At 61.8% G+C, this 25,553-nt stretch overlaps 1 protein-coding gene across 1 annotated transcript; it reads right to left on the bottom strand.

Annotated features, from left to right (window-relative positions):
* Window positions 1-326: 326 nt before the first annotated feature.
* WNT9A (Wnt family member 9A) lies at window positions 327-24,701 on the bottom strand. The gene is made up of 4 exons (XM_087430261.1): window positions 24,578-24,701; window positions 7,107-7,363; window positions 6,050-6,312; window positions 327-4,055 (listed from the first exon to the last, which is right to left on the bottom strand). Exons 1-4 carry the CDS (start codon window positions 24,670-24,672, stop codon window positions 3,573-3,575), a joined length of 1,098 nt encoding a protein of 365 aa, XP_087286387.1. The 5' UTR covers window positions 24,673-24,701; the 3' UTR covers window positions 327-3,572.
* Between the last annotated feature and the right edge of the window lie 852 nt (window positions 24,702-25,553).

Below are 25,553 nucleotides of genomic sequence, written 5' to 3'. Positions count from 1 at the left end.
AAGGGTCTCAAGCTCTCACAGCCTCCCTGAGAGCACAGTGTGAGGATGTGCGGGGATAGAGCCCAGCTGGACAGACAAGTGCCAGCCTCGTGAGAGGACCCAGGGGGCCACTCAGCAAGCAGGAACCACAGATGGTAACTGCCCGTGAGAGCTGCAGACTCTCCACCTGGTTACCTCCAGGGCGGGCTGGGCTGTGCCAGGCCTTCAACAGACCAGTCTGTTCCCTCACCCCTCTCACCTCCCCAGGGCCTTCCTCCCCTCAGCCGCCCTCCTCCCTCATCAGACCTCCCCCTCCCAGGCCCTCCTTCCCCTCCCCGGACCCTCCTTCCGGGGCCGGACCACCAGAATCCCTCTGAAGGCAGCTGACTGAGATGGAGCTATAATTTAAAATACATTTATTTAGTGTTTCCACTTGTTTCTGTTCTGTTACACAAACTGTTAAATAAATACATTCTCCAAGTCACTCGAGTGCACACCTACTCGCTGTACAGATGAGGTAGAGAAACCGACAGGCTCCCACGAGACTCGGAACACAGCCGAGTTCCCGTGTGTGAATGCCCCTCTCCTCCCGCCCGCGGACCTGGCCACACCAAGCCTGGAGCCCACGTCTCGCGTGGCCGGGACCCGCCTGGCCCGCAGTGCGGCTCCTGCCCCCGTGGCCCCCGGCAGGCCGAGCCCCACCACAGAACGCACTTTGCTCTCGAGATGCTCTGCCCCGTGGAAGACAAGCAAGTTGACAAGAGGCTCCGTCAGCAGGAGCTGCTTCTTCCCTCAGCAAGACGTTCTGATACATGTTTATACGTACACAGACCAGCCAGCAGACGTTTCTAGTCCGCCTTGTTCAAAAAAATACTTTTCTTAATATTTACGACTTAGAGCTAAACGTGGTATTTGATAAAAAAATATATATACCCTTCCTCTCACTTGCCGCCTTTCCAGACCCAGTAGTGACCGGCTACAGTCTTGTCCCAGAGCATGGCCAGCTCTGCCCACTCAGGCCCCAGCGGGTGGGGACACTTAGGGACAACCAGGAGGCACCATAGCCCCCCCAACCCTCTCTCGCCAGGCCTGCAGGAGACGGAAGCACAGACCCACGTCACCTGCCACCACGGAGCCCACCCTTGCTCCCTTCCAGGGAGGGGCCTCCGCATCACCCGTCGGCACACAGCTATTCACGGGGATGTTGTCTGAACCACAGGAGAATAACTTTACTATTTACACTATAAAACAGGGACAAAGAGACCCACATCAACATAAATAGGTTTGCTTTTAAAAAACAACAGTCCCCCAGGGTTCCTGGAGCCCCCCAGACTCTAAGGAACCCCCTGTTCAGTAGTTCCCACGTCTACACTGCAGCCCGGCTCTGCGCCCACCCAGACCCCAGCCCGCACCCTTGGATCACAGCCACCGAACCAGCAGGATGGGCCCAGAGCTGAAGGCTCCAGGAGCCAAGGCTGCCATTCATGCTGACACATGAAGGAGAGCCCCACAGAGAGGAAGGGCACAGAGCGGAGGCCACACCCCAGCTGACCGCTGACCACTGACCATGCCAAGACAGTGCACACAGGCACACACACCACGCACATGCACAGACACATGCTTACACACAGGCATGCACACATGTGCACATGCACACACATGCTTGCGTGCACATTCACGCACGTGCATACAGCACACACCACACGTGCACATGCCAGTACCCACATATTACACGCACACTCATGCACAAACACACGCATATGCTCACTCCCAGGCACACACATCACACATGCTCATGCAGACACCACACATTGCACACACACTCATGCGTGCACGCACACCAAACATGCAAGTATATTCATGTACGCATGCACACACACACACTCACATACATATGTGTGCACACATCACATATGCAGACACGTCCATGTGCTCAGGCACATGCATGCACACACACTCATGCACAGGCACACACCAAACATGCATGCATGTGCACACACACTCACATACACATATGTGTGCACACACAAACCAGGTCAGGTTAAGCCATCCTTTTCCCCTCCCTGCAAAGACAACAGCATGTCCAGGGGACACAGTCTTCATTTGCCAAACCCTAGCCCCCAGCTCTCTACCCACATCTGTCCCCACCCCACCTGCCCCACAGTCACAGGGCAAGCTGTGCCTTCCAGGTGAAATGAACCCCCCAGGGGTTGGCCCTGTCCCTCTGCCCATGCTCACCCCTGGGGGGAGAGCAGGCCACCCTGGGCCCCAGAATCTGCATTTCGGAGCCCAGAGTGCAGGGCTGTGTGCCCAAAGAGTGCAGAGCAGGGCCTGCCTACTTCCTGGCCGGCCTCGCTGGGGGCAGTGGGTGGACCACGGGGACCTGGCTCCCAGAAACTCTGAGGGTGGTGGCCAGACCCAGCTCATTTTACTTCTTCACAAACAAGAACAGCGACATCTTTCTTGATTTAGTGGTTTCAAAGGACAAAGCAGATCAGGCAAAGAGGTTAGGCAGGGTGGTGAGGAGAGAAAAAGGACCCCTCCAGACCAGGCTCGCCAAGAGGGAGGAGCTACAGCCTGGAAGACTGCAGGGATGGAGAAATAATAATTATATATTAAATAAAAATAACTTAAAAGTCACTGATATCACTCCAAAGAGAAGTGCTTGATGTCAGAGGGGGACAGCAGTGTCCCCGCACCTGGGTGGCCCGGCCGTCTCTCTCGTAGTGGTTTCTCTCTAAGCCAGTGCTGGTGCAGTGCAGGCAGCCCACGGCGGCCGCGCAGAGGCCCCGTGTGGTCAAGACACCGCTCCTCGTGGGAGCCCAGAGCAGGGAGGGGCACTGCTTCCAAAAACTGGCGACTTAGGGACAGACACGGCTTGGTAAGCATCGGTGCAACACTCTTGGGTCATGGGCAGGGGGAAAAGGAGAGGGGATGCAGAGGTCAGACTGCGCCTTTGAGCGGGGAGACAAAGGGGCAGAGATGGCCAAGCCAGCTAACCCCCGGGCTCCTGCCCCTGCCTCGTGCCCAAATGTGCTGGGGGCGCCCAGCCTGGGGGCTCAGCCCTGCAGGTGTAGACCCTTCACACTGGGTGCACTGCCCTCATCCCCACAGCAGCCCAGCCGGCCCCAGGGCTCAGCCATGCAGGTGTAGACCTCCTTACGCTGAGTGCCCTGCCCTCACCCCCACAGCTGCCCGGCCAACCCAGGGCTCAGCCCTGCAGGTGTAGACCTCCTCATGCCGTGTGCCCTGCCCTCATCCCCACAGCAGCCCGGCCAGCCCCAGGGCTCAGCCCTTGCTGATGTAGACCTCCTCATGCTGTGTGCACTGCCCTCACCCCCATAGCAGCCCGGCCGGCCCCAGGGCTCAGCCCTGCAGGTGTAGACCCTCACACTGCGTGCACTGCCCTCACCCCCACAGCAGCCTGGCCGGCCCCAGGGCTCAGCCCTGCAGGTGTAGACCCTCACACTGCGTGCACTGCCCTCACCCCCACAGCAGCCTGGCCGGCCCCAGGGCTCAGCCCTGCAGGTGGAGACCTCCTCACGCCGTGTGCACTGCCCTCACCCCCACAGCAGCCCGGCCGGCTCCAGGGCTCAGCCCTTGCAGGTGTAGACCTCCTCACGCTGCGTGCACTGCCTGCACTCCACGTAGCAGCACCAGCGCACCTGGCACTGGCAGGGGCGCGTCACTACCCTGCTCTGTGTGTTGTGACCGCGCCCGCAGCAGATGCTCTCACAGTTCTTCTCACGGTGGCACCTGCGGCCAGCAGTGCCAGGGGAGAAGCGGCCAGCCAGGCAGAAGCTGGGTGAGTCGTCCAGGTGCACGAGCTCTGGTGTGCGGGGCAGTGGGTCGCCTCCGCCTGTCCCTGCAGCCCGGCCCCGTGGTGGCGAGATGGCGCCTGCCTCGCCGGTGGCCTCGTTGGTGGTGCTGCCCACCTTGAGCGCCGTCTCATACTTGTGCTTCAGGCGCTTGCCCACCTCGTGGAAGGGCGCCAGCTGCCGCCAGCACGTCCGCACGGTGCAGGAGCCCGACACGCCATGGCACTTGCACGTGGTCTCCACCCCGGCCTTGATCACCTGCCGGGAGGGAGGGAGGTGGGCAGGGGGGCCACGCTGGGCAGACCCGAGAATCCCCGTGGATGCCCCCAGAGGGGCAGGAACTGCCACCCACCCCAGGGCCAGACCCAGCCCAAGGCCTCACTACCCATCACCCAAGCTCCCCAACTCACACGCCCATCCCTCCCTCTCCAAGCCACGGAATGCTCAGGTCAGAAGCCCACAGCCAGCACCACGCCTCCAGAGTGGCCAACGCAGCACCTCCGAGGGGGTCCCCCGCCCCATCAAGACCCTCCCTTCCCGTCCCTGTGCCCAGGGCTGCCCTCTGCAAGTGCTGGGCACGCCGACCCCCCAGTCGTCATCAGCACCCCGCCAGGCGCTTAAGTCTGGTCTCAGAGGTGTGCTCCCTGAAGAGGTGAGGACAAGCAGGTTAGCTCGCCTAGCGCACAGGACTGGCCACTGCCACGGGTCTACGTCTGAGCTGACCACATCGCTGCCTGAGCATCAGGACCAGTACTGCAGGTGCGGGTGCCGCCCCGCGCCCAGTGGTGACAAGAACTTGGAAGGAGGGACAAAGTCTCCAGGGCAGCCCCAGAAGGAAGCACCAACCTTCGCTATGGATCTGGGAAACTGCCTGAGACCCAGGCTGGGTTCTTCCCCTCCCAGGACTCGGGTGCTTCCCGCAAAGCCGTGAAGTCAGGCCAGCTACCCCACGGGCCTCCTGCCTGACTGCCCGCACCGAGGTCCCTGGAGGGACTTGGGGAGGAGGGACAGTGGGGGGAGGGGGGCCCCAGGCTGAGCTCCCACCCTGCCCCCAGGGAGGGCCTGCTCGAGGGGGATTAAGAAAGGTAGCCGCCCTCTGGCCAGGCAATAGAAGAGTCACATTTAATGATACTTTGCTGAGAAACCCGGACAAATTTAATTAAAACGCTGCTTACCCAGGCCCAGTGGAGCTAACGGAGCGCTTTTCACATTCTGACTTTTCATTAATGGCTCACAAAGGGTGAGTGCACAGGAAAGAAAGCGCCTCGCCCGGGATTTAATCTGCCCTCCCCTGTCCCGAGACGGAGCCCAGCTCCGTCAAAAGAGGAGAAAATGCACTCTTTAATAAGCACACAACTCAGAAGTCGGCTTCTCAATAAAGAGGAGTCACAGCCGGGGTGAATCTAATCACCTCACCCGCAGAGGCTGGGGCTTCACATCCCAGGAGCCCCTGACTGCCCTGGCCGGGCTGAGCCTTGGGGGCATCTGGTTGTCCAGGCTGTGCAAGAACAAAGGGGGCTGGGATGCTCTGTCCGCAGTAAACAGACATGAGGGCCAGGAGCCGAGGGGCTGCAGGAAGGGCAGGGAGGGCAGTCCCCCAGGCCCAGCCACACCTGCAGCCAGCAGGCCCCAGCCGGAGAGCTGAGACCTTTCCTCTTCCCTGCGTCTTTGGAGTGGGTTCCCTCAGAACAGAGTGCTGGCCCAGACAGGGCCCCTGAGGCAGAAGCACCCCACCCTCCGACCTGGGCCAGTGGGACCCCTGGCCCATAGGCTCCCTGGAAAGCCATCCACCTCAGTTCCTGGTGACAAGACCACCTGTTCCTTGGCCCTGGAGGCGGGGCCCAGCCCATCAACCTCCTGGGTAGACTCTTCTGGTGGCCGTGACCACCCAAGGCCAGACACAGACCAAACCCAGACCCACCCGGCTCCTCCCCAAACAGCAGCAAGTCTGCTTTGTGGCTCCACTTCTCCCTGGACAACCACGGGGCACCCTCCAAGACAACTAATATCCACATCTGTCTGGGAGGCAAGGAATCTTACAGACAGGAAAACTCAGGGCCCAGCCAGCACCACGCAGCTGGAACGGAGGCACAGCCTCCGTCTCCGGCCCTCTCTGCGCCCCACCCCGCCCCTTCACCCTTTCTAACCCTTCCCCTTCACCCTCCCACCCCCTCACACACCTTCCCTCCTCCCCTGGTCCCACCTCCCGTGTCCTCACCCCGCCCCCCGGGTACCCGCCACGCCCCGCTTGCCTTCACACCCACGAGGTTGTTGTGGAAGTCCACGCGCGCTCGCAGATCCTTGCTCGACCTCCGGCCCAGGAACTCCTTGACGAACTTGCTGCTGTACTTGAGGTTGTCCCCGCAGCCGCCCCACTGCCAGGCCTCGCGGTTCTCCAGGTCCGGGGCCTCGTCGCACGTGCAGCGTTCCATGCGGCCGGCACTGCAGGCCTTGGCCAGCGCGTGCGTCAGGCCGGCCGAGGAGATGGCGTAGAGGAAGGCAGTCTCCTTGAAGCCTGCGGGCGGCAGGGGTCTGTCAGCGGGCGCCGCAGTCGCCACCTCACTCGGGGGCAGCCAAACCACGGCCAGCACCAGCTCACGTCCAGAGGTAGCAGAGTTGGGAGGGGACGCCTGCCTGGGCTGCGTGGACACCTGGGGTGGGAGGCACGCGCACCGGGACACAGGGCTGGTCGAGCCGGAGAGAATCAAGAGCACCGTGGCCTCGGCTCTGCCCAGCAATCCGAGCCCATCCATCCAGGTCTCCCACCTCCCAGACTTCCCTGGGCCTCTGGTCCCCAGATTTTAAACAAGGTCGTAGAGGGGCTCAGATCAGGGTCCCAAGCAGCACCCTCCTGCGGAAGGAGACCCCAAGAAGGAGGCTCTGCGCTGGGGGGGGGGACACCAGCCAGACCCCTGCCCTTGTGCCCAGGCGCTGGGCCTTGGCCAGCAGCAGGTGGCAACAGCCGTCGGAGCTGTCCAAATGCGCTTTGTGCCACCAGCAACTGTTCCCCCACACAGACACACAGACGCGCGGGGGGTGGGCAGAAGTGAGGCCATCCCCACCCACTGGATCCAGCCAAGTTGACGCCCTGGGCTGCGCAGACCAGGCCCAGGTGGTCCTGCCTCCCCGCCCGCCACTCCAGCCCCATCCTGCACCGCCCCCCGACCCCCATCCGCTGCCCCTGCCCAGGTCCTGCCCTCACCCCCGCCCGCCCGCTCCTGCCCCATCCTGCCCCCCTACCCCGTCCGCTGCCCCTGCCGGGTCCTCCCGGCTCCGTCTGCGCCCTCGCCCCCGCTCCAGCGCGCTCACCCCGCTTGAGCAGGCTGGCCCGGTAGCGGCCCTCCAAGGTGCAGTTCCAGCGCTCGAACCGGAACTGGTACTGGCACTCGAGCGCGCTCATGCTGACCGCCTCCACCAGCGTCTCAGCCACGCCCGGGTCCCGGCGGCACATGCGCCGCTGCTTCCGCTCCAGCTTCAACCGGTCACAGGCCTTGTAGTGCGCGTGGGCGGCCGCCTCCGGCTCCAGGGTCAGCGGGAGGATGGTCAGGGGCTCGCTGCCCGTCAGCCTGGGCACAGACAGGCCAGGGTGAGCACCACCGGAGCCATCAGAGCTGGGGCCGCCCCGAGAGCCCCAATGGGGCAGCAGAAGCAGCAGCGTGGCCTGGTGCCTTGCCCACCAGGCCTCCTCCCCACAGCTGCACACCCCCACCCCACTGCGCCCCAACACCCTGCCCTGCCCACTGCTTGTGGACCCTGCTCGGCCCCTGCAGGCCCTCAGCCCTCACACCAGCTGCCGTGTGCACGCAGGGCCTCCACAGGAACTCCCCACAGGGGGTCACACCTCGCTGACTCAGGCCTGGCTGCCCCTGACCGACCAGATCCCACACACACACTGCGAGGACCAGTGGCCCAGAGTGTGATCCAAGGGTACAGATGGCCAGGGCAGGGAAGGAGCAGGAGCCCCAGGCCACGCAGGATGCACACCCACCACAGCCCACCGGCCTTGTAGCCCCTTGGGGAGGGTCCTGCCTCACTCCTTGCCCTCCTGCAGCCTGTGCAGATCACCCTGGTAGTCCCAACAGGGTCTCCCAGGCTTGTACCAGAGAAGACCTCCCAGTCTGGGAGCAGGGTGTGCCCCAGAAGCGGCTTCCTGGTTCTCAAGCACCTCCCTCCCTCTCTCTGCTGAGCCAAGGGACTGACTGGCCCCTTCTGTCTGCTCTGTGCTCAGACCCACCAACCTCACTGTCCCCGGACAACTGTACCTCTGGACTCCAGGCACGTCCACACCCAGACCCTCAGCCCTCAGGAGGAGAGGTGCCCACCTGGATGCAGCAGAGCTCAGAGCCCCCACAGGAATACACTGGAAACAAGCCCCCCCCACCCCAGCCGACCCACTGGAGCCAGGGCGCCAGGCGTCCTCAGACACTGGACCCCCACCGTGCCCGTTCCCTCCTGTGGCCCCTCAAGAGCCCCCTCAGGGGCATGGCAGCCACAGGGCTGACTCCGGAGCAGCAGCTTTCCGCAGGGGAGAGTTGTGGGTGGGGCGGGGGTACCCAGGACCCCACCCTCTAGCCGATCCCAGCAGTGACACTGCAGGTTCAGGCTCCTCTGGGGACAACTTGGAGTATCGGCTTTTGAAGCCCCCCACACACACACCCCAGTATGCCCTGCGGGGCAGGGGGCCTATGCAGGGCTGTCGCCTGCCCTGAGGCCCCAGGCCCTGGCCCCCAGAGGAGCCACCCTACCTCACCCTCTCTGGTCAGCTCCCCAAGGTCAGGCCACAGGGACACCGGCGCAGATGGGCCAGGCCTGGGGGTGCGAGCGGAAAGGACCCTCCACACCTGGTGGCAGCATGAGCGACGTCCAGGCGGGCACCCTTAGAAGACCCTCCCTACGGGGCTCAGAGCCAGCACAGCACCGCTGAGCCCCTAGGGTCAAGCAGAGAGCTGTGGGGGAACAGGGGCTGCAGCTGTTCCCGGAGACCAAGGGTGTGAGTGGGCAGACCCCACATGGTGTCCCTGGCGGCTCGAGCCCGGGGAAGAGAGCACTGCAGGGCCGGCTCTCCTCTCCCTGAGCCAGGAGGGCCCCCTGGAGCACCGTGGGAGGCCAGCATGAGTGCTGGCTCTGGAGAAACCCCAAAGGTCCCTGAGGCATGGGACAGACCCCTCATGGGCCGCTGAGTGGTGCAGACGGAGAGGCAGCAAAGCCTTGGTGGAGAGGTACCTGTGAGCTTGGAGCTGGGGCACTGCACTGCGGGGCGGCAGGCTGAGGGAGGGAGCGGTGCACGCCGGCTCCAATGAGCTGCACCCCTATCCCTACCCGGGGGGAGGGCTTCCTGCCTCGGGGCACAGGGATGCAGCAGGGCTGACATCGGTGGCTTCGAGGACAGCTGCCGAGCCGGGGCAGGGAGCAGGCAGCGGCTGGAGGACCCCGCGCTGAAGGCAGGCAGAGCCACGTGCCCCACGCAAAGGCAGCCCACATGCAGACTTGTCCCCAGACAAGAATGTCAACAGCTGTGCCCAGAACGCTGTGCCACACCGCGGCAGCCCTGCAGCCTCCCACGGGCACGTCCCCCAGGCTGGATTCTCCAAGCTTAATGGAGCTCCAGGCCGGTGCCGACAAGCCTGTGTCCAAGAGGACCCCCGCTGTGAGGCCATCCTGGGGGGACCCAGGGCCCACTGGAAAGGGCAGCTGTGGGCACAACATGCAGAGGGGGATAGACGGTGGGCGACGTTGCCTTCCAGCCCATCTCGAGGTGTTGGGGTCACCTGTGTCCACACTGCACCTGGGGGCTGAGGGTAGGGCCCCCCACTCACTTGAGGCCGTGTGAGGCTGGAACCCTGCTGGCCTCCCTTACCCTGAGGCAGCCGCTCCCCTCTCTCCGACACCAGCAACACTCAACTGTCAGGGTGGGCTCAGCACATCACCCGCCGGGGGGCTCCTGCCTGGGGTGCGGTGACAGAGGACAGACTCTCGGGGAGGTGCCAGGTGGTGAATAAGTGGCAGGGGCACAGGGTATGGGGAGCAGGGTGGAGCCAGTGGGTTGGGGCTCCCAGGACAGGAGCCCAAACACAGACGGGAACGCACAGAAGAGCCGGAGAAAGACGAGGGGTTCACGAACACTCTGAGATCTGGGAAGGCGTTTCTCAGTGTGACTCAGAATCCAGGCATTGAAAAATTAATAAATTTGACAAAGTGCAAGAATCTCTGCACAGCGAAGAGGTGGTGTCAACAGACTGGTGACAAGAGCTGGAGGGAACGGTGCGCTGGGACCCCAGGCCCAGGGCCGACCTCTGCATGTGCACGCGTGTGTGTACGCGTGTGGGTGTGTGCGGTGTGGCTGCGCAGACAGCACGTCTTTTCCTGCAGGTCAGCAGGATGTGAACACACAGTTCAGGGAGGGGAACAGCTGGCTCCTACAATCTGTAGAAGGCTCCACCCCACGTGAAGAAACGCAAAATAAAACTGTACTGGTGGGGGGCCAGCCTGGTGGCGTAGCAGTTAAGTGTGCACTCCACTTCGGTGCCCCGGGCGTTCACGGGTTCGGATCCTGGGCACGCACTGACGCACCATTCATCAAGCCATGCTGTGGTGGCGTCCCATATAAAGTGGAGGAAGATGGGCACAGATGTTAGCTCAGGGCCAGTCTTCCTCACCAAAACAAAAAAACACTGTATTGGTGTTATCTTTCCCTCTCAGTGTCTGACAAGATCCTCGTCAAGAACACAAGGCAGGAGGTGACCCCCGTGCAGGAATTCTGCACTGATGTGCTATGAAAATTCACCCACCACTTCCCTCCCTGGAAACACAGGCGACAGACATATGATCTGAAAATGTACACACACCGACTGGAACACGGGAAGCGATGCTTGTTGTTCAAAGCCTGGAGACTGGCTGAACGAACGACCCGTCCAGTCCACAGAGTATCTGCGGGCATCAGAAAAGCCGCAGCCCACCTGCCTCGATGCCACGTGCGCTCAGTGACAGGCATGTCCCCCACTCTGCAGAGGACCTGTGTGTGTGTCTGTGGGTGCACAAGGGACCTGGGACAGAGGAAACCCATCCCCCTCCCTGTGGCCCATTCACAACGACAACGGTCAACACACAGCGGGTGGTCCCTGGGCCCTGCACACCAGCCAGGGGAGTCGAGCCTCTGCCCTCATGACCTGTCTCTGGGGGCTGTGCCTTCTGGCCCAGAAAGTGCCCCAGGATGCCTGGCACAGCACACACCCTGCCCGGCCCACCCAGCTGCCCATCGCAGGCTGGTACACCTGCTGCGGGGCTCAATGCAGCTGCCGCCCCCAGGGGTCATCTGGCCGGAACAGGCGGGTGGATGGGTACACAGGCCTGCCAGGCGGCCCTTGAAGGAAGTGAGCCCGGGGAAGTCTGCCCACAGGTGGCAGCCCCTCCGTGGGCAGGCAGGAGGCCCCCTGACCCATCTAGCCAGCCTCTTCCGGGACTGGACCCGCTTCCTGGGAAGAAGTAATGACAATGGGGTCTGAACACTGGCACTTTACGACACGCAAGTATTTCAGAAGCTGTGATATGTGTGTGTGGAGTGGGCAGCAGGTCCGTGGAGTGCAGCTCCCACTCAAGACGCAGGCTTGGGCGTCCCACCCTAACGTCACAGACAGTCCTGAACATCCTCCAGAAGCTCCGGGTCTTGCTGTGCACCTCCAGCTCCCTGCCCTCGGCATGGGTCTGCGTCCCTCCCACAGGATCCTGAGGGTCCCGTCTCTTCGATGCTCTGCGACAGCACTGTGGCCTCCCATGTGGCTCACTCCCGGCTCCGCCCTGGGCCAGTGGTCAGGGCTGGGCGTTCCTCCGGGCTGCACCAGGAGCTCCTTCCAGCAGGTTCCGCAGGCACCTGCTGGCTCTGCACTCACACAGGCGTTTCAGAACCCACTTGTCGATGTGTGCACACACGAGGAGGGTCTGCCAGGGTAGTGGTGCCTGCTGCCCATGCAGCATCGAGTCTCCATGCCGGTGAGCGGGTGTCTCTCTCCATGTACTTGGGATTCCTTCCTGCCCTCTGTGAAGCCCACAGAGTCCCCCACCCGAGGTCTTCCTTGTGTTGGAGTCAGTCCTGGATTCCAGGAGTGATAACGTGCAAGAATACAGTGTCTCCATCAAGTCCATCTTGGGTCCGTTGCCGACCTGCAGAAGTACTGGCCCTACATGACCCAGGACCCGGTGACCCTTCTGCGTCATAATTCCTCTCTGAGGGTTTTCAGATGCTCTGTGTACAGTCACATGGCTGCAGAGAGACGAGCCTGCTTTCTTCCTTTTCCATCCCACGCCATTCTTCTCATCTTCCGGTGAGACGGCCATCGGCACGATCGTGCAGAATCCGCCAACTGCCCTCCATGGCCCAGCCCCCTGAGCCCCAGCTCCAGGCACAGAGCCACCAGGTGGCCTCTCGGGCAGGTGTGGCCACGCGGTGAGGGAGCAATTCGGGGCACCACTGCCAGCAAGTGGGGACCCTCCTCCCTGCTTCATCTCCCCTCCACACACCCAAAATCACTCCCTGCCACCCAGACCCAGCCCCTGGGAGACGAGGGCTCTAAAGGCAGAGACGGGGCCAGAACTCACTGCTCCGTGCGAGGACCGAGTCCCATCTTGCTGGAGGGGCTAACACAGCTGGCACCACCCGATTCAGACAAGGTGACACAGGCAGCCCCCCGGGTCTTAAGAGGGAAGCTTCGCCACCTCACCACGAAGCACGAGGTTCCCGTGTGTTTTTCTGGACACTCTATATCGGGTTAAAGAAGTTCCCTTCTGCTTTCAGGGTACTACGAATGCTTTAAAATCATAAGTGGATGTTGGACTTTATCAAATGTTGTCCCTGCGTCTTTTGATGTGTAATTTTTTCCTTTAATCTGCAAAGCAAAGAATTCTACTGATTGATTTTCTAACATTAAACATCAAGTGTTCCTGGAATAAACCCAGCTGGCAGGGACGCGCTTTCCTTTCTCTGTTCTTCGCGATGTAACCTGACGCTGTTTTCTCCAGACCTCTGCATCTGTGTTTGTCTTCTTCTCCTGGGCTCTCCCTGCTGAGTGTCAGGCCTTAGCGAGCGTTCTTTTCAAAAACTTTCCTGGAAGAGTTGTGGCAGATTAGAATCCTGTCTCCTAAACTGTTTGGTCGAACTTGCCGTGAAGCCATGCAGCCTGACCTTTTCTTGGTGGAAAGATTTCATTTCTGATCCAATTTCTTTTTTCTCTCTTTTTTTTAAAAAATAGCTTTATTGTGATATAATTCAGATACCACAAAATTCACCCATTTAAAATATACAATTCAGTGTTTCATAGTATACTTGCAGACGTGTGCAAACTCCACCACTGTCGATTTTAGGGTATTTTCATCACCTCAGAGGGAAACCCACACCCTTTAGCTATCACCCCCTACACCCCTCCCCCACCCCCAGTGACCACAAACCCACTTTCTGTCTCTGGATTTATGTACTATGACGTTTCACATAAGTGGAATCACACACTATGTGGCCTTCTGTGCCTGGCTTCCCTCCCTGAGCACAGCATTTTCAAGGCCCATCCACGCTGTATCGTGTGTCAGTGCTTCATTCCTTTTTATTTCCAAATAATATTCCACTGCATGGATGGACCACATTCTGTATATTCCTCAGCCGATGGACACTTGGGTTGTTCACTATTTAGCTATGATGCATAATGCCACTAGGACCACGTGTGCACACTCGTGTGTGGACATGTGTGCACTGCTCTTGGGTACAGACCCACTGCTGCTCACAGAGGAAACCTCTGCTGACTTGTTGGAGGAAACGCCAGATCATTCTCTACGGCGGCCACACCATTTATATCCCCAATGACCCAATTTCTTTACTTACTGTAGTATTAGTCAGTAATCTCTATCTTGAGTCTATGTCTGTTACCTTTCTGGTTTTCTCCATTTCCTTTGCACTTTCAGATTTAACGGCAGAGTCTGTGCTGATGTCCCCACAGCAGGATGCTGGTCTCTGAGCCTCCTCCCCAGTGGGTCAGGCTCCTCCGATGTTTCCAAGACCTTCTTGCCACAGATGGATCGGCTCATCTGTAACGCACATTTGTTCTTTATTTTGTTAATTTCTGCACTACTTCTACTTTACTTATTCCACTGTTTTGCGGTTTTGCTTGCTGTTCTTTTCCTCTTTTCTGCGACAGATGCTTGCAGAGCGTTTTTGAGCTTCTCTCCACTTCCAAAATATGCATTTAAGCTACCACTGTGGCCACTTCAGTCTTTCCAAAACTGCAGCCTCAGGTCACCGAACAGAGCCTGGGTCACAGCTCAGGTCACCGTACTGAGCCTGGGTCCCAGCTCAGGTCACCGAGCAGAGCCTGGGTCCCAGCTCAGGTCACCGAGCAGAGCTTGGGTCACAGCTCAGGTCACTGTACTGAGCCTGGGTCCCAGCTCAGGTCACCGAGCAGAGCCTGGGTCCCAGCTCAGGTCACCATGCATAGCCTGGATCACAGTGCAGCTCTCTTCTCTTCTCTCCTTTCCCTCTGTCTTTCGGCCCATTGAGTTGGTGTGTTCTCTCTCCATCCTGTGTGTGTGTCCTTCACAGAGCCTATAATTAGACTGAGGACAACCCCAATTACCTCAGCCTTATGCCTTGTGCATTTCCTCCACTGGGGTCCTGGGGCCTCAGGTCATCCCTTCTACTAGCCATGCCTCTTCTCTTTCTGTTTTCTCCTTTCTTGTCTTCTTTTGGGTTATATTTTGTTATTCCATTTTTCCCCTTGGTAATTTGAAGTTTTACATTTCCATTATTTTCCTGGTTACCCTCAAAATTGCACGAGTCTGTAACTTGCCCACGTCTGACACCGGTCAACACTGTCCCTTCTGGGTGACAGGGGTCAGGGAACACAACCCCGTGACTCCCCAGATCGTATGCTACCGTGCTGTAGTTCCACTTCAGGACTGACAGCAGGTCAGCCGATGCTCCCTCATCCACGCCTCCGGCGACCTGCCTCTGGAACAGGTGAGGGCCGTCGCCCAGGCCTGAGCCACAGCGTTAGCACTTCCTCTGGAGCGACTCTTGGTTTGTCTGAAAATGGTGGCCTTCGCAGAGCACGGAGTTCTCGCCAGGCATCGTCGTCTGTCACACGTGCGCGGATCCACACGTGAGTGGCCCGTCCCGCCGTCCCCCGGCTCTGCTCTCACTCTGCAGCTGGTGGTCAGCCCAACAACCTCAGGAGGTAACCCGCATTTTGGCTCCTCGGGTTGCTTTGACGGTTCTTCGTCTTGGGTGTCTGCAGTTCCAACTTGTGTTTGGCTTGCACGTGTATTTTTTCTGCCTGGAAAGACACCGGGCTTCCTGAACCTTCTAGATCGCTCTAATCAGCTTCAGAGAATTCTCAGCCGTTCTCTTCAGACATCAAGCCGTCTCCACCCCCTCAGGGCCCTGACAAGGCAGGCAGGACCTCCTCACTGTCCCCGGTTTTCTGCCCTGTTTTCCAGCATCCACCTTCCCGCGCTGCACTCTGGGTTAATTTCTCCTGAGCCACCATCCACGTTGCTAATTCTCTTCAGCTGTTTCTAATCTGCTTGCAAATCAGTCTGCTACTTAAATGTCCCCCCCGCCCCTCGCCGTTCTAACTGGTTTTTCCAAACTTGCTGGGTCAGTTTTTTGCGGCTTTTCACTCCTCACTGGTGTCCCAGCTTGTCTCACTCTGGAAAGCACAGTGAGGATGGTTTTATTCAGCTGGGATGCTCTGTTGACTGGTGCACGCACACCAAGTTATCTCTGACCGTGCGCTGGTCACCGTATCTGAGCAACTATTTGCTGGAACGATCTGAAGCAGAGCATAAAGGTCCCCAAAATTCACACCCCGCCCCCGGAACCTGAGAATGTGCCTTATTTGGAACGAGAATCTTTGCAGATGTAATGAAGGTAAGAATCTTGAGACAAGGTCAGCCTGGATTAAGTTCCACACTGCTGAGAGGCCACTCCAGCCCCAGGGAAGCAGGAAAGAACTCAGGACAGAGAGAGCCAAGTCTGGGGACGCCAGACCCCCTCCGAGGGGCAGCCCTGAAGCTCTTGTGGCCGGCTGCTCAGGCAGCAGGCCACCCCTCTGAGCACCCAGCTGGCCACACACTTTCACACCTGCCCCCAAGGGCAGCCAGGTGACAGGATGAACACTGCCGGACGAGGGCAGCGGCAGATGTGGCCCAGGCTGGGCCTGGAGACATGCTTGTCCTCAGGGTCTCGTCCTAGACGGGCCCACACTGCCCAGCCCCGAGCGCCTCACTCCTTCCACTCACTGGGGCGCAGACAGATTCCAATGGCCCTTCCTCCCACCAATAGCACTGGACCCCCTAAGGGCCACCCTGCCCACAAACCCAGCGCTCCGGGACAGAGCAGCCGAGACCCTGGGCTGGGTGGAGGGAGAAGAGGCTGACACTCCAGAAGCCGCAGCGTCTGCCAAGGAATCCTCAGCCCCACCAGACGGCATTTAATTTCTGTGTGAATCAAATTCAAAACAAATTCCAGTGCTAAGAACTGGTTCTGAGATTAACTCTCCGTCCCCCAGGGGCCTAAAGCCTTCCACCCAAGCACCTGGATGTGGGTGGAGAGAGGGTGGGTGCACCCGGGGCTCCCTGCAGGCTCCACGGTCACCCAATGCCCAGACATGGAGGAGGTGGCAGATGCCACGGGGCATGGATGAGCAGGGCAGGAGGGTGGCCCCATGCAGACGGTCCACTCAGGCTGAAGTGGGGACCACAGACGGGCTTTGGGGGGATGGGCTTCAGGGTGGATGGGCCGAGCACCCTGCGTCCACGATGGCTGTCCCCTCTGTTAGCCGTGAGAGCCGCCAGGCCCTGACTTTCCTACCCCGTGGGGCCCCAAGATTCCAGGGCACAAAGAGCTCTCGGTCAGCCCCAGCTCTGTCCCTGACCAGCCATGTCCGTACAGGGGCCGTGAGCGTGCAGAGTGATCGCTTGAGGAGACCTCCTAGCCCAGGCCTAGCCAGAGGTCAGACACGGGACTCAGCAAACTCTACTACACCAGGGCCCACAGCACTGCCCGCCAAGCCTGGTGTCCAAGAGCCTAACAGAAATGGCCCCATCCACCCTCAGCAGCTCCAGCAGCGATTAGAACCGTGGGAACCCCAGACCCTGAGGCCGCTGGCCAACTGCCCCTTTTTGGAGCAGGGGCAGGAGCCCAGCAGGGGTGGCAGGCCTGCGGACCCCCAGGCAGGTGGCTGAGACTGCACAGGACCCCAGAGCTCCATGACAGCCATGGAGAGAAGACGGGGAGCAGTGGCTTCGTGGAGGAACCTCTGTGCCCCCATCACCACAGCCCCAGGCCTCACAGATGCGGCTGCCACACAGAGGGACAGGCAGGATGCAGGGCGAGAGAGCCACGGGACCCCCTCTTGGCTGCCCCCAGCATCACCTCGGTGACCAGCTTCCTCCCCGGAGCTGGTCTCCCCAGTACTGCACAGACCAGGGAGCAGGGCCGGCCCCATCAACACCCCACCCTGGGGTGGCCTGGGGGGGGCGCCGCAGCCCCATCTGTCCGGGAGGGAGCCAGCTCTGACGTGCTCTGGTCTGGGAGCCCCTGGCAGCCTCTCCTTGTGGGCCAGACCACTTCCCTAGCCGCGTCGACCTCAGGTATCGCTAAGAAAAACAAACACAGCTTGAGGCTTGCCTTTTTCCATTCCCTCGTCCGGCTGCCGGTCTCGAGGAGCAGGGCCTGCCAGCTGGGCGGCCGGGTTTCCTCCTGCGGCCGGAGGCACCAGGCCAGCCGGGAACCGCACTGGGAGGAGCAGGAGAGGACGGCAGGCTGGGCCACAGGTCATGGAGCTGGGCGGCCAGTGTGCCACCCAGGTTGGTGCTGCCCAGCCCAGGGCTGCCCTCCTGTGGAGGCCCTGGCACAGCCACCTGCCACCCGGCCCAGCCCACGGATGTCCCTTCATGATAAGCCCCTGCAGGAAAACAGCCTGGTCATTGCCCAGCCCAGGCCACTAGGCCCCACTGAGACCCAGCCTGCAGCACGGCCAGCCACCAGCCCCCATCTCCCGACCCTCACCTGGTAGAGCCCAGAGCCCTCACCTCACACAGTCCAGGAGAGCCCTCTGCCCTCAGCACAGCGCCCATGCCGCCCACAAAGCCAACATCCAGACGTCCAGGCCTGTGGTCTGCTGTGCCTGGCCCACTGTTGGTGCACAGGTGCATCCAGGGAAACTCAGGGCCAGGGCGGCTGGGCAGGGTGCTGGCCCACATGGTGAACAGCACCTTGGACCCCACACCAGGCTCCTGGGTGCAGAGCCAGGAGCAGAAGGGTGAGGAGACTCCCCACGGGCCTCGGGCACACCAGCCCAGCGTGGCATGGAGAGGACCCCATGAGGGGCCCTGCTGGCTTCCCCAGAGCTGAGCTACAGGTCAAGGGCAAGGCTGCTGGGCTGTGGCCGGGCTTCCTGGAGGAGGCGACAGCTGAGGCAGACCCTGCAGCTCGGCTCCCCACCCAGCAGAGGCCAACTTCCAAGTAGGGCCTGGCCTCACCCCTGTCCCAGACGACGGTGCCTCCTCCGAAACCTCCTGCAGCCAGTGGAGCTGGGGTGGGCACTGCAGGGCACCCCCACTGCCCAAACAATACACAAAGGGAGCCAGGCGCCCCCCAGGCCAGGATTAGGGGGCCAAGCACTGGCCCTGCTGACAGGTGTCAATTTTCTGCAGCCAGCAAAGCCAGCCAGGCCCTTATCAGCTATCACTCCTCCCAGCTGAGGGCCCACACCCAGAAGAATCATGTGCATACATTCTCTTCCCGGAGAAAACTACCCACACACTCCTCCTACTGTCCTCGACACTGCGAGGCACCCTTTGGGGCCACCCTGGAGCCCAGGCAGGGTCCTGCTGGTGCTGTGGGCTCTAGAGTTGGGTCCTAGGCCACAGCAGCAGGACGGGAGCCAGATTAGGCCAGCTGTCCCCCGTCCAGACGGCTGCCGGCTGTGGTGGGACATCTGCTCACACAGCTGAGGAGAGCCAGGTGGCCGCAGCTCCTCCTCACCTCGGGCCCCACCACGAGGTCTCCGGACTCCACCACCTGTGCACACGAGGCCCCTGGCCCAGAGGCCCGGTCCTGGCCCGACACTCAGCACCTGCCTCTATCTGGTCTCTGTACTGGGGGGCCAGGGCAGAGCCCCCTAGGGGCCTGTGGAAGGGGACATGGGGCAGGCTGGGGCCAGAGGGGTGGGGGGTCCAAGGCCCCCAGAGCAGCCTGGCTAGAGGAGGGGAAGGAGGAGGGGAGGGAGGTGGGAGGGACTCTGGAGACCAAAGATGCAGGGGTGGCCAGCCCCCCCCCAAGGGATCCCCTCGGCCTTGCCCACTGCTCCCTCCACATGCCTGCCCCAGACCCATGGGCTGGGGAGCTGGGACGCCCTAGTCCCTCTGCTGGCCTTGGCGGTCCTGGGCCATGAGTCCTGGAAGAATCCCCCTCCCTTGCAGGCAGGAAGCCCAGGCCCCTCCCTGACCTGACCGCCTCCCCTACTCCCAGGCCCCCCAGCACACCGCCCCCACCCGCGTCCCCCCTTGGTCGCTGCTCTGAGGTCTTACCCACAGGGCCACTTCCAAAGGGCCTTGATGGTCCCCCTGCCGGCCCCTCGGCTGCCCTGGACACTGCGGACAAGGTCCCTCGCCTGGGCTCTCCCCCACTCTGCTCCCACTGCAGGCCCACCCTCCTGACCCTCTGGAATGCTCTCTGCTCTCTGTAGCCTCTCCCCAAAATTTGGGCTCCGTGGGCTGGCCGGCCGCTCCAGACACAAGTGTCCTGAGATAGCCCCAAGGACGGCCTGCCCTGACTGTCACCCATGCCTAGCTGACCCAGAACTTCTGCCTGCTCAGCTCCTAGCACCACCACCCTGGCCCCTGGCCTGCGAGTCACCCAGGACACTCCCTCTCTGCCAGCCCCTCCCGGCCTCGTGGAGAAAGGCTGACCTCCCCCACAGGGGAGACTGAGCCCCCGCCCACACAGCCCCCTGGGCCGCATCAGGGCTGTCCCGCTGTCCCAGCAGGATGTCCTACCCCTTGCCCACGCACAGACCCACTACGAAGCCTCATCATCACACCATCAGGCTCCCCAGCCTGCCCTGGGACCCTTCCCTCCTTCTCCTCCCTCCAGGGACCAGGTGGTGCCCCTACTCCGGACAGCCACTGGGCACGTGGCCACACCGGACGCCCAGCTGGAACCCAGGCTTGAGACACAGAGAAGCAAAGGGGTGGCCTCCCTGACTCCACACGCACAGCCCCGAGACAGCAGCCCCTCCAGAGCACGCCTGAGGGTAGGGCTGGGGCTGCCTCCCTGCATATCCCAGATCCCCCGGCCAGGCCCCCAGACCCAGCGCTAGTAAACAGGTGGCCACCTGCACCCTGGCTCCCCACGCAGGCAAGCTGGGGGCACGCAGGAGGGAGATCCACCATGAAGACCCAGGGGCACAGCCTTTGCACTCAGGGGGAGATGGCACGCTGGCTCAGAGGTCAAGGAACCAGGTTCTCCTAGGTCCAAGAATAAATCCAGAATATATAAAGAGCTGTGACAACTCAATAATAAAAAGACAAACAATTCAGCCAAAAATTGGGCAAAGGAACTTATCCAAGAAGATAAACAAATGGCCTACAAGCCCAGGAAAAGGTGCTCAACATCACTATATCGGGAAACTACACATCAAAACCACAAGATACCACCTCACATCCACCCAAATGGCTAGAATTAAAAAAATTTTTACTTAAAAAAACAGAAAATAACAAGCTTTGGCAAGGATGGAGAAATTGGAACCCTCATACATTGCTGGTGGGAATGTAAAATGGTGCAGCCACTGTGGAAAACAGTTTGGTGGTTCCTGAGAAAGTTAAACACAGAGTGACCACATGACCTACCAACACCCAGAAGAACTGAAAACACGTCCACAGAACAACCTGTACCTCAGTGTTCACAGCAGCATCACTCACAACAGCCAAAAGGTGGAAAAACTCAAGTGCCCATCAACAGATACACGGATGGAAAAACTCTCGAATGTCCAGCCAATCGCATATTATTCGGTCACAAAAAGACACGAGGCACGGACTCACGCTACAGCACGGATGAATCCTGAAAACTTCACACTCAGTGAGAGAAGCCCAACACAAGAGGCCACATAGTGTACAATTCCACTTATGTAAAACGTTCACCACAGGCAAACCCACAGAGATAAAAAGTGGATTCATGGCTGCCAGGGGCTGGGGCGGGGGGGGGCGCAAGATATGAGGTCTCTGGAGTGATGAAAATGTTCTGGAATTAGGTAGCAGTGCTAGGTGCACAACTCGGGGACCTACTAAAAACCACCAACCTGTAGGTTTTAACAGGGTGGATCCACAGGATGTGAGTTAGGTTTGAATAACAGAAGGAACCTTGGCTTTAACACCCACTGGCCTGGTTCACAGTGGTCCAGAGCGCTCCAGCCGCCTTTCAGACCAGCTTCAGGCACCCAGTGCCTGGCCCAGCTCAGGGAGCCCTCTGGTGCCACGCCTGGTGCTGCCTCCACCACGCAGGCCTCCAGGCTGCCTGGCTGGAGAGTCAGGACCAGACTGCAGACTGCGAGGCAAGGCCCTGCCCCCACTAAGCCAGCCAACAAATGTTTCCTGCAGAACATGGGGTGCTGGGGCCGACACCGAAACAGATCAGAGCTCACGACGCGCCTTCCTTCTCCTTTGGAAGACTAACCATGCTGGAAAACTCAGGCCTCTGCTCATAAGGGCAGCCCCTGGATGCAGGTCTAGGGGCCACCCCGGGGGCCTCCACTGGGGCCAGTTGGGGGTATGCATGGGATCTCTAGGATAAGGGCAACAAGCTGCGAGGGAGCCCAGAACCCGCTCTGCCAGGCCCAGCCCCAGGCTCCACACTCACGGGAGCACCAGGGTGGCTCACCCCAGGGTCTGGGAGTCCCTTCCTGACCAGGTTTCAGCATACTCGGCTGGCCCTTCAGCTCCATCTTCTCACCTGAGAATAACACCAGGAGAGGGGCCAGGTGCGGGGAGCCCTCCTCGCCCAGGGCAGGCCAAAGCTCTCAGCCCACCCAGGTCCACCACAGCGGGGGTCCAAGTCTGTATTCCAAACTCTCCAAGAGACCTCAGGCTGGCGCTTCGTGCTCGGAGCCAGGCTCCCCCTCTCTGCACAGGGCATCGGGCCAGGCCATCCAGGCCCCTGGAGCACAGACACCCCTGTGGCCCCAGGAGAACCACATGGAAGCACCACCTGCTAATCAGCCGAGAAGCAGGGCCACGCCAGGAGAAAAGGAGGAGAGCGTCCCCGGGGCAGGCAGCCTGGAGGGTCCTGCCTGGCGGCCAGAGGCCGAGAGGAGGGCAGCAGGAGCTGCAGGGAGGGTTGGGTTGCAGCCTTGGGGAGGGGCAGGGAGGGCTCCGCTGTCCCCGTGACCCCCCCCCCCCCCCCCCCCCCGCCAGCCTCTCTGGGCTCCTGGGCTGTAACCAGAGCTGCCCTGCCTTCGAGCTCCGTGCCAGGCAGAGCTTTCGGAGAGGGGGAAGGGAGAGAAGGCCTGGATCCCAGCTTCTTCCTTCTGCTCCCTCTGCACTCCAGCCCCAACGCACGGCACAGAAAGGCCCCCTGGTTTCAGCCCTCCCCTGCCGGCCCTGCCTGCTTTGGGCCATCTCCTCCTCCCACTCCCTCCAGCTCCTGCCCCTTTGCTGGATCAGGAGAAAGGGCCCCAGACCCAGGCCTGGCCTCCACACAGACCAGCGAAGAGAGAGTCTTGCCCTTCTTCTCCTCCCAGGCCCGCCCCCTCCTCGGGAATCAGCTCTCGAGTGCCTGACACTGCCCTGAGCTGCATGCCAGGCGTGACCCCTCCAGCCCGCGGACCCTTCCCTCCTCTACCCGTCCAGGTGGCACCGGGCCTGCCCCTCTCCAGAACCTCCATACACCAAGCAGAGTGCTGGCTCTCTTGCCCGCTGCCGGGGATGGTGGTGCCCCCAACCGAGCCAGCTGTCCCCAGGGCAGCACACCTGCCCCCTATGCTCCCCACAGGGCAGGACTCAAGAAGCCTCACTTGACAGGGCTTTGGGGGCCAAAAGAGCAGAGCCAAGAGGGCTGGCGCGAGGAGCCATGGGGGCCTCAAACGCCCACCAGGACTTACTCTGTCCAGGAGCGCTAAAGGACACACACAGAAACAGCAGAGCTCAAGGCCTTTCCCAGAGGTGCAGAGTGTGGAGAAACAGGGGCTGCAGGAGGTGGGGGCGGCTGGGAGATAGGACCCCGACCTCCCCAGGGGGTCGGATCTTCCCCGGGAAGAGCCTGCCGGCTGCAGAGCACAGCACAGACAAGCCCAGGGTGTGTCCCAGGCCTGGGAGCAGACCCACGGCTGCGCCCGGACAAGGAGAAGGCACAGCTGGCTGACAGGCTGCCGTGACTCACCGTGGACCTGTGGCCAGACGGCCATCCTCTGACCCTCCCTCTGCCCGCGAGGGCGCGGCAAAGGCTGCACAGATGGCGTGCAGGGGTGTGCCAGCCTCTGCACAGCCTGGGCCCCAGGCAGGGCCAGACCCACAGTGCAGCCAGGAGAGGGCTGCGGGGTGGGGTCTCCAGGGGAAGGAGACACGGAGCTGACCCTGGAAGACAACCCCAGAGAAAGGAACAGAAGGAGCAAAGGGGGAAAGAAAAACACAAAGGGAAAGTTTCCCATGAAAATATTTTATTTTCTTTGAGAACAGGATACACCTGCAGGGCTCCTCGCCCAGTTGGCCTCTCCCCGGCCGGGCGGTGCCACATTTCTGGACCAACGAGGCCCTCTGCCGGCCAGGCCGCCGCGCGCCGGCGCTCCGGCCAGGGGCGAGGGAACAGGTGACGGGTGGAGGGCGGCGGCTGGGAGTGGCCGCAAGGCCCCCAAGGGTCCTGGGGTGCTCCAGGGTCGGCGCCCCGGCGGGAGGCGCAAAGGCTGGGGAGAGCCGGCGGGCTGCCCGCACGGTGCCACCCTGGACCTCAGTGTGCCCATCTGCGGAGCTCCGCAAGGGTCCCCAAATGTCGCTAGGCTGGACATCCCAGATCTGGGAGCGAGGGACGAGGAAGGGCAGGAAGGAACAGCGGAGAGAGGCGCACCGAAACCACGCAAACTGCGAAAGCGCAGAAGCGCGCCCGGGGCGGCGACCCCTGAGACAGCGGGAGGCGGCGTTCACGGCCCCAGCCCGGCCCTGCGCACCGCGCCGGGTCCCGCAGACGCGCTCCCGCGGGCCGGGGCCCGAGCGAGCGTCAGAAGCAAAGCGCAAGAAAAATAAATTCTTCCAGCTTGAAGTTGTTTTTTTTTTTCCTTTGGGGCTCAGAGCAAGGAACATCTGGATTTTGTACGTATTTTTTTGTTGTTAAATTAACTTCTCGAGGAGAGAAAGGAGGGGGAAACTGCAAGGGGGTGGGTGGGCAGGGGCCGGAGAGCCTCCAGCCCTTTGGCAAGAACTCGGAGGCCTAAGGGATCCGGGACCAGGGCTTGGTCCCCGAGCTCCAGGGAGCCCCGCGCACGGCTGCAGGCGCGGCCGCGGCAACGACGACTCCGGGGTCACGGAGGACCGCGGCCCCACACCAGCCCGTCGAGTACGCCAGCCCTTCGCCCTGCGTCGAGCCGCGGGGACACCGACTCGCCGACCGAGCGACTCGCGCGCCACAAACAAACAGCTCTAGGCAACCAGGCGGCCCTCACCAGCCAGGGCCCCGCGCACCTGGGCCGCCCCCGCCCCCGCGCCGCCCCGGCCCTGCCCCGCCCGACCGCCCGCCGGGCCGCCCAGGCACCTACCCGAAGTAGGCGGCCGAGGGGCGCAGCGCAGCGAGCAGCAGCGTCAGCGCGAAGGCCGCGGCCAGCCAGCGCGCCAGCAGGGGCCCATCCAGCATCTTGCCGCGCCGCGGCGGCTGACCATCGCGCTCCCGGCCCCGCGCAGGGCGCCCCGCGGCAGCCGCCCTCTTATAGCGCCCAGAGCGCCAGGCCAGGGGCGGGGCGCTGGCCAGCTGGCCCGGCCCCGCCCGCGCCCGGGGAGGGGTCACGCCGGCGCCGGGGGCGGGCCGAAACCCGAGCCAGCGCACCGCCCCGCCGCGCCGCCACCAGGTCACTCGGGTCTCGGGGCGCGCCCCGCGCGTGGGGAGGGGAGGCGCGCGAAGGGCGGATGGGAACCCGGCCGGGAGGGGCGGGAGCGCTTTGGTGGGCCGGGGAGGGGACGAGCCGCGGGCAGCCGTGGGGGCGGGGCCGGGGCGGAGCGTTGGCGGCGGGGGACAAGACGGCGGGGGCGGGCGCTGGGCGGCTCGGGTGGGGGCCGGGGCGGGCGGGGCGGAGCTGAGCTCCAGGCCCGGACGCATGGGGGTGGTGCCGCAGGGGACTCAGTGTCAGCTGGAGCGCACGGGTCGCTCCCTGGGGAATTTGCTGAGAAGAGAGACCGGCCAGCAGGTGATGCCCGTGCCCTTCGCGAAGCCTGACCGCTCAGGAAGTGAAGCCAGAGGGGCGCTGTCCCCTGGTCTGTTGGCCTGGCGCTGGGGCGACCTGGCCAGCCCATTGCGCGGGCCTCTGTCTCCCCGTTCTTAAATCAAGGATGATGAGCTAGAGGCTGGTGAGGTCACCGCCAGTGCTGACCCTCCGGCGACCCCTTCAAGGAGTCTCTACAGTGGGCACTGGAGGAAGGGGTCTCCAGGGGACCAAGGGGGCCTAGTGCAGCTGGAGGCAAGAGGAGACCACAGGGACCCGGAGGGGAGACCACGCAGAGCTGCTTCTGAAGCAAGGCGGT

The sequence above is a fragment of the Ceratotherium simum genome, chromosome 4, assembly GCF_057802395.1.
Source record: "Ceratotherium simum simum isolate JZ-2026a chromosome 4, ASM5780239v1, whole genome shotgun sequence".
In the NCBI taxonomy this organism is placed as follows: Eukaryota; Metazoa; Chordata; class Mammalia; order Perissodactyla; family Rhinocerotidae; genus Ceratotherium; species Ceratotherium simum.
Note: the sequence above shows the minus strand (reverse complement) of the source record. Positions and strands in the feature narration are given on the sequence as shown.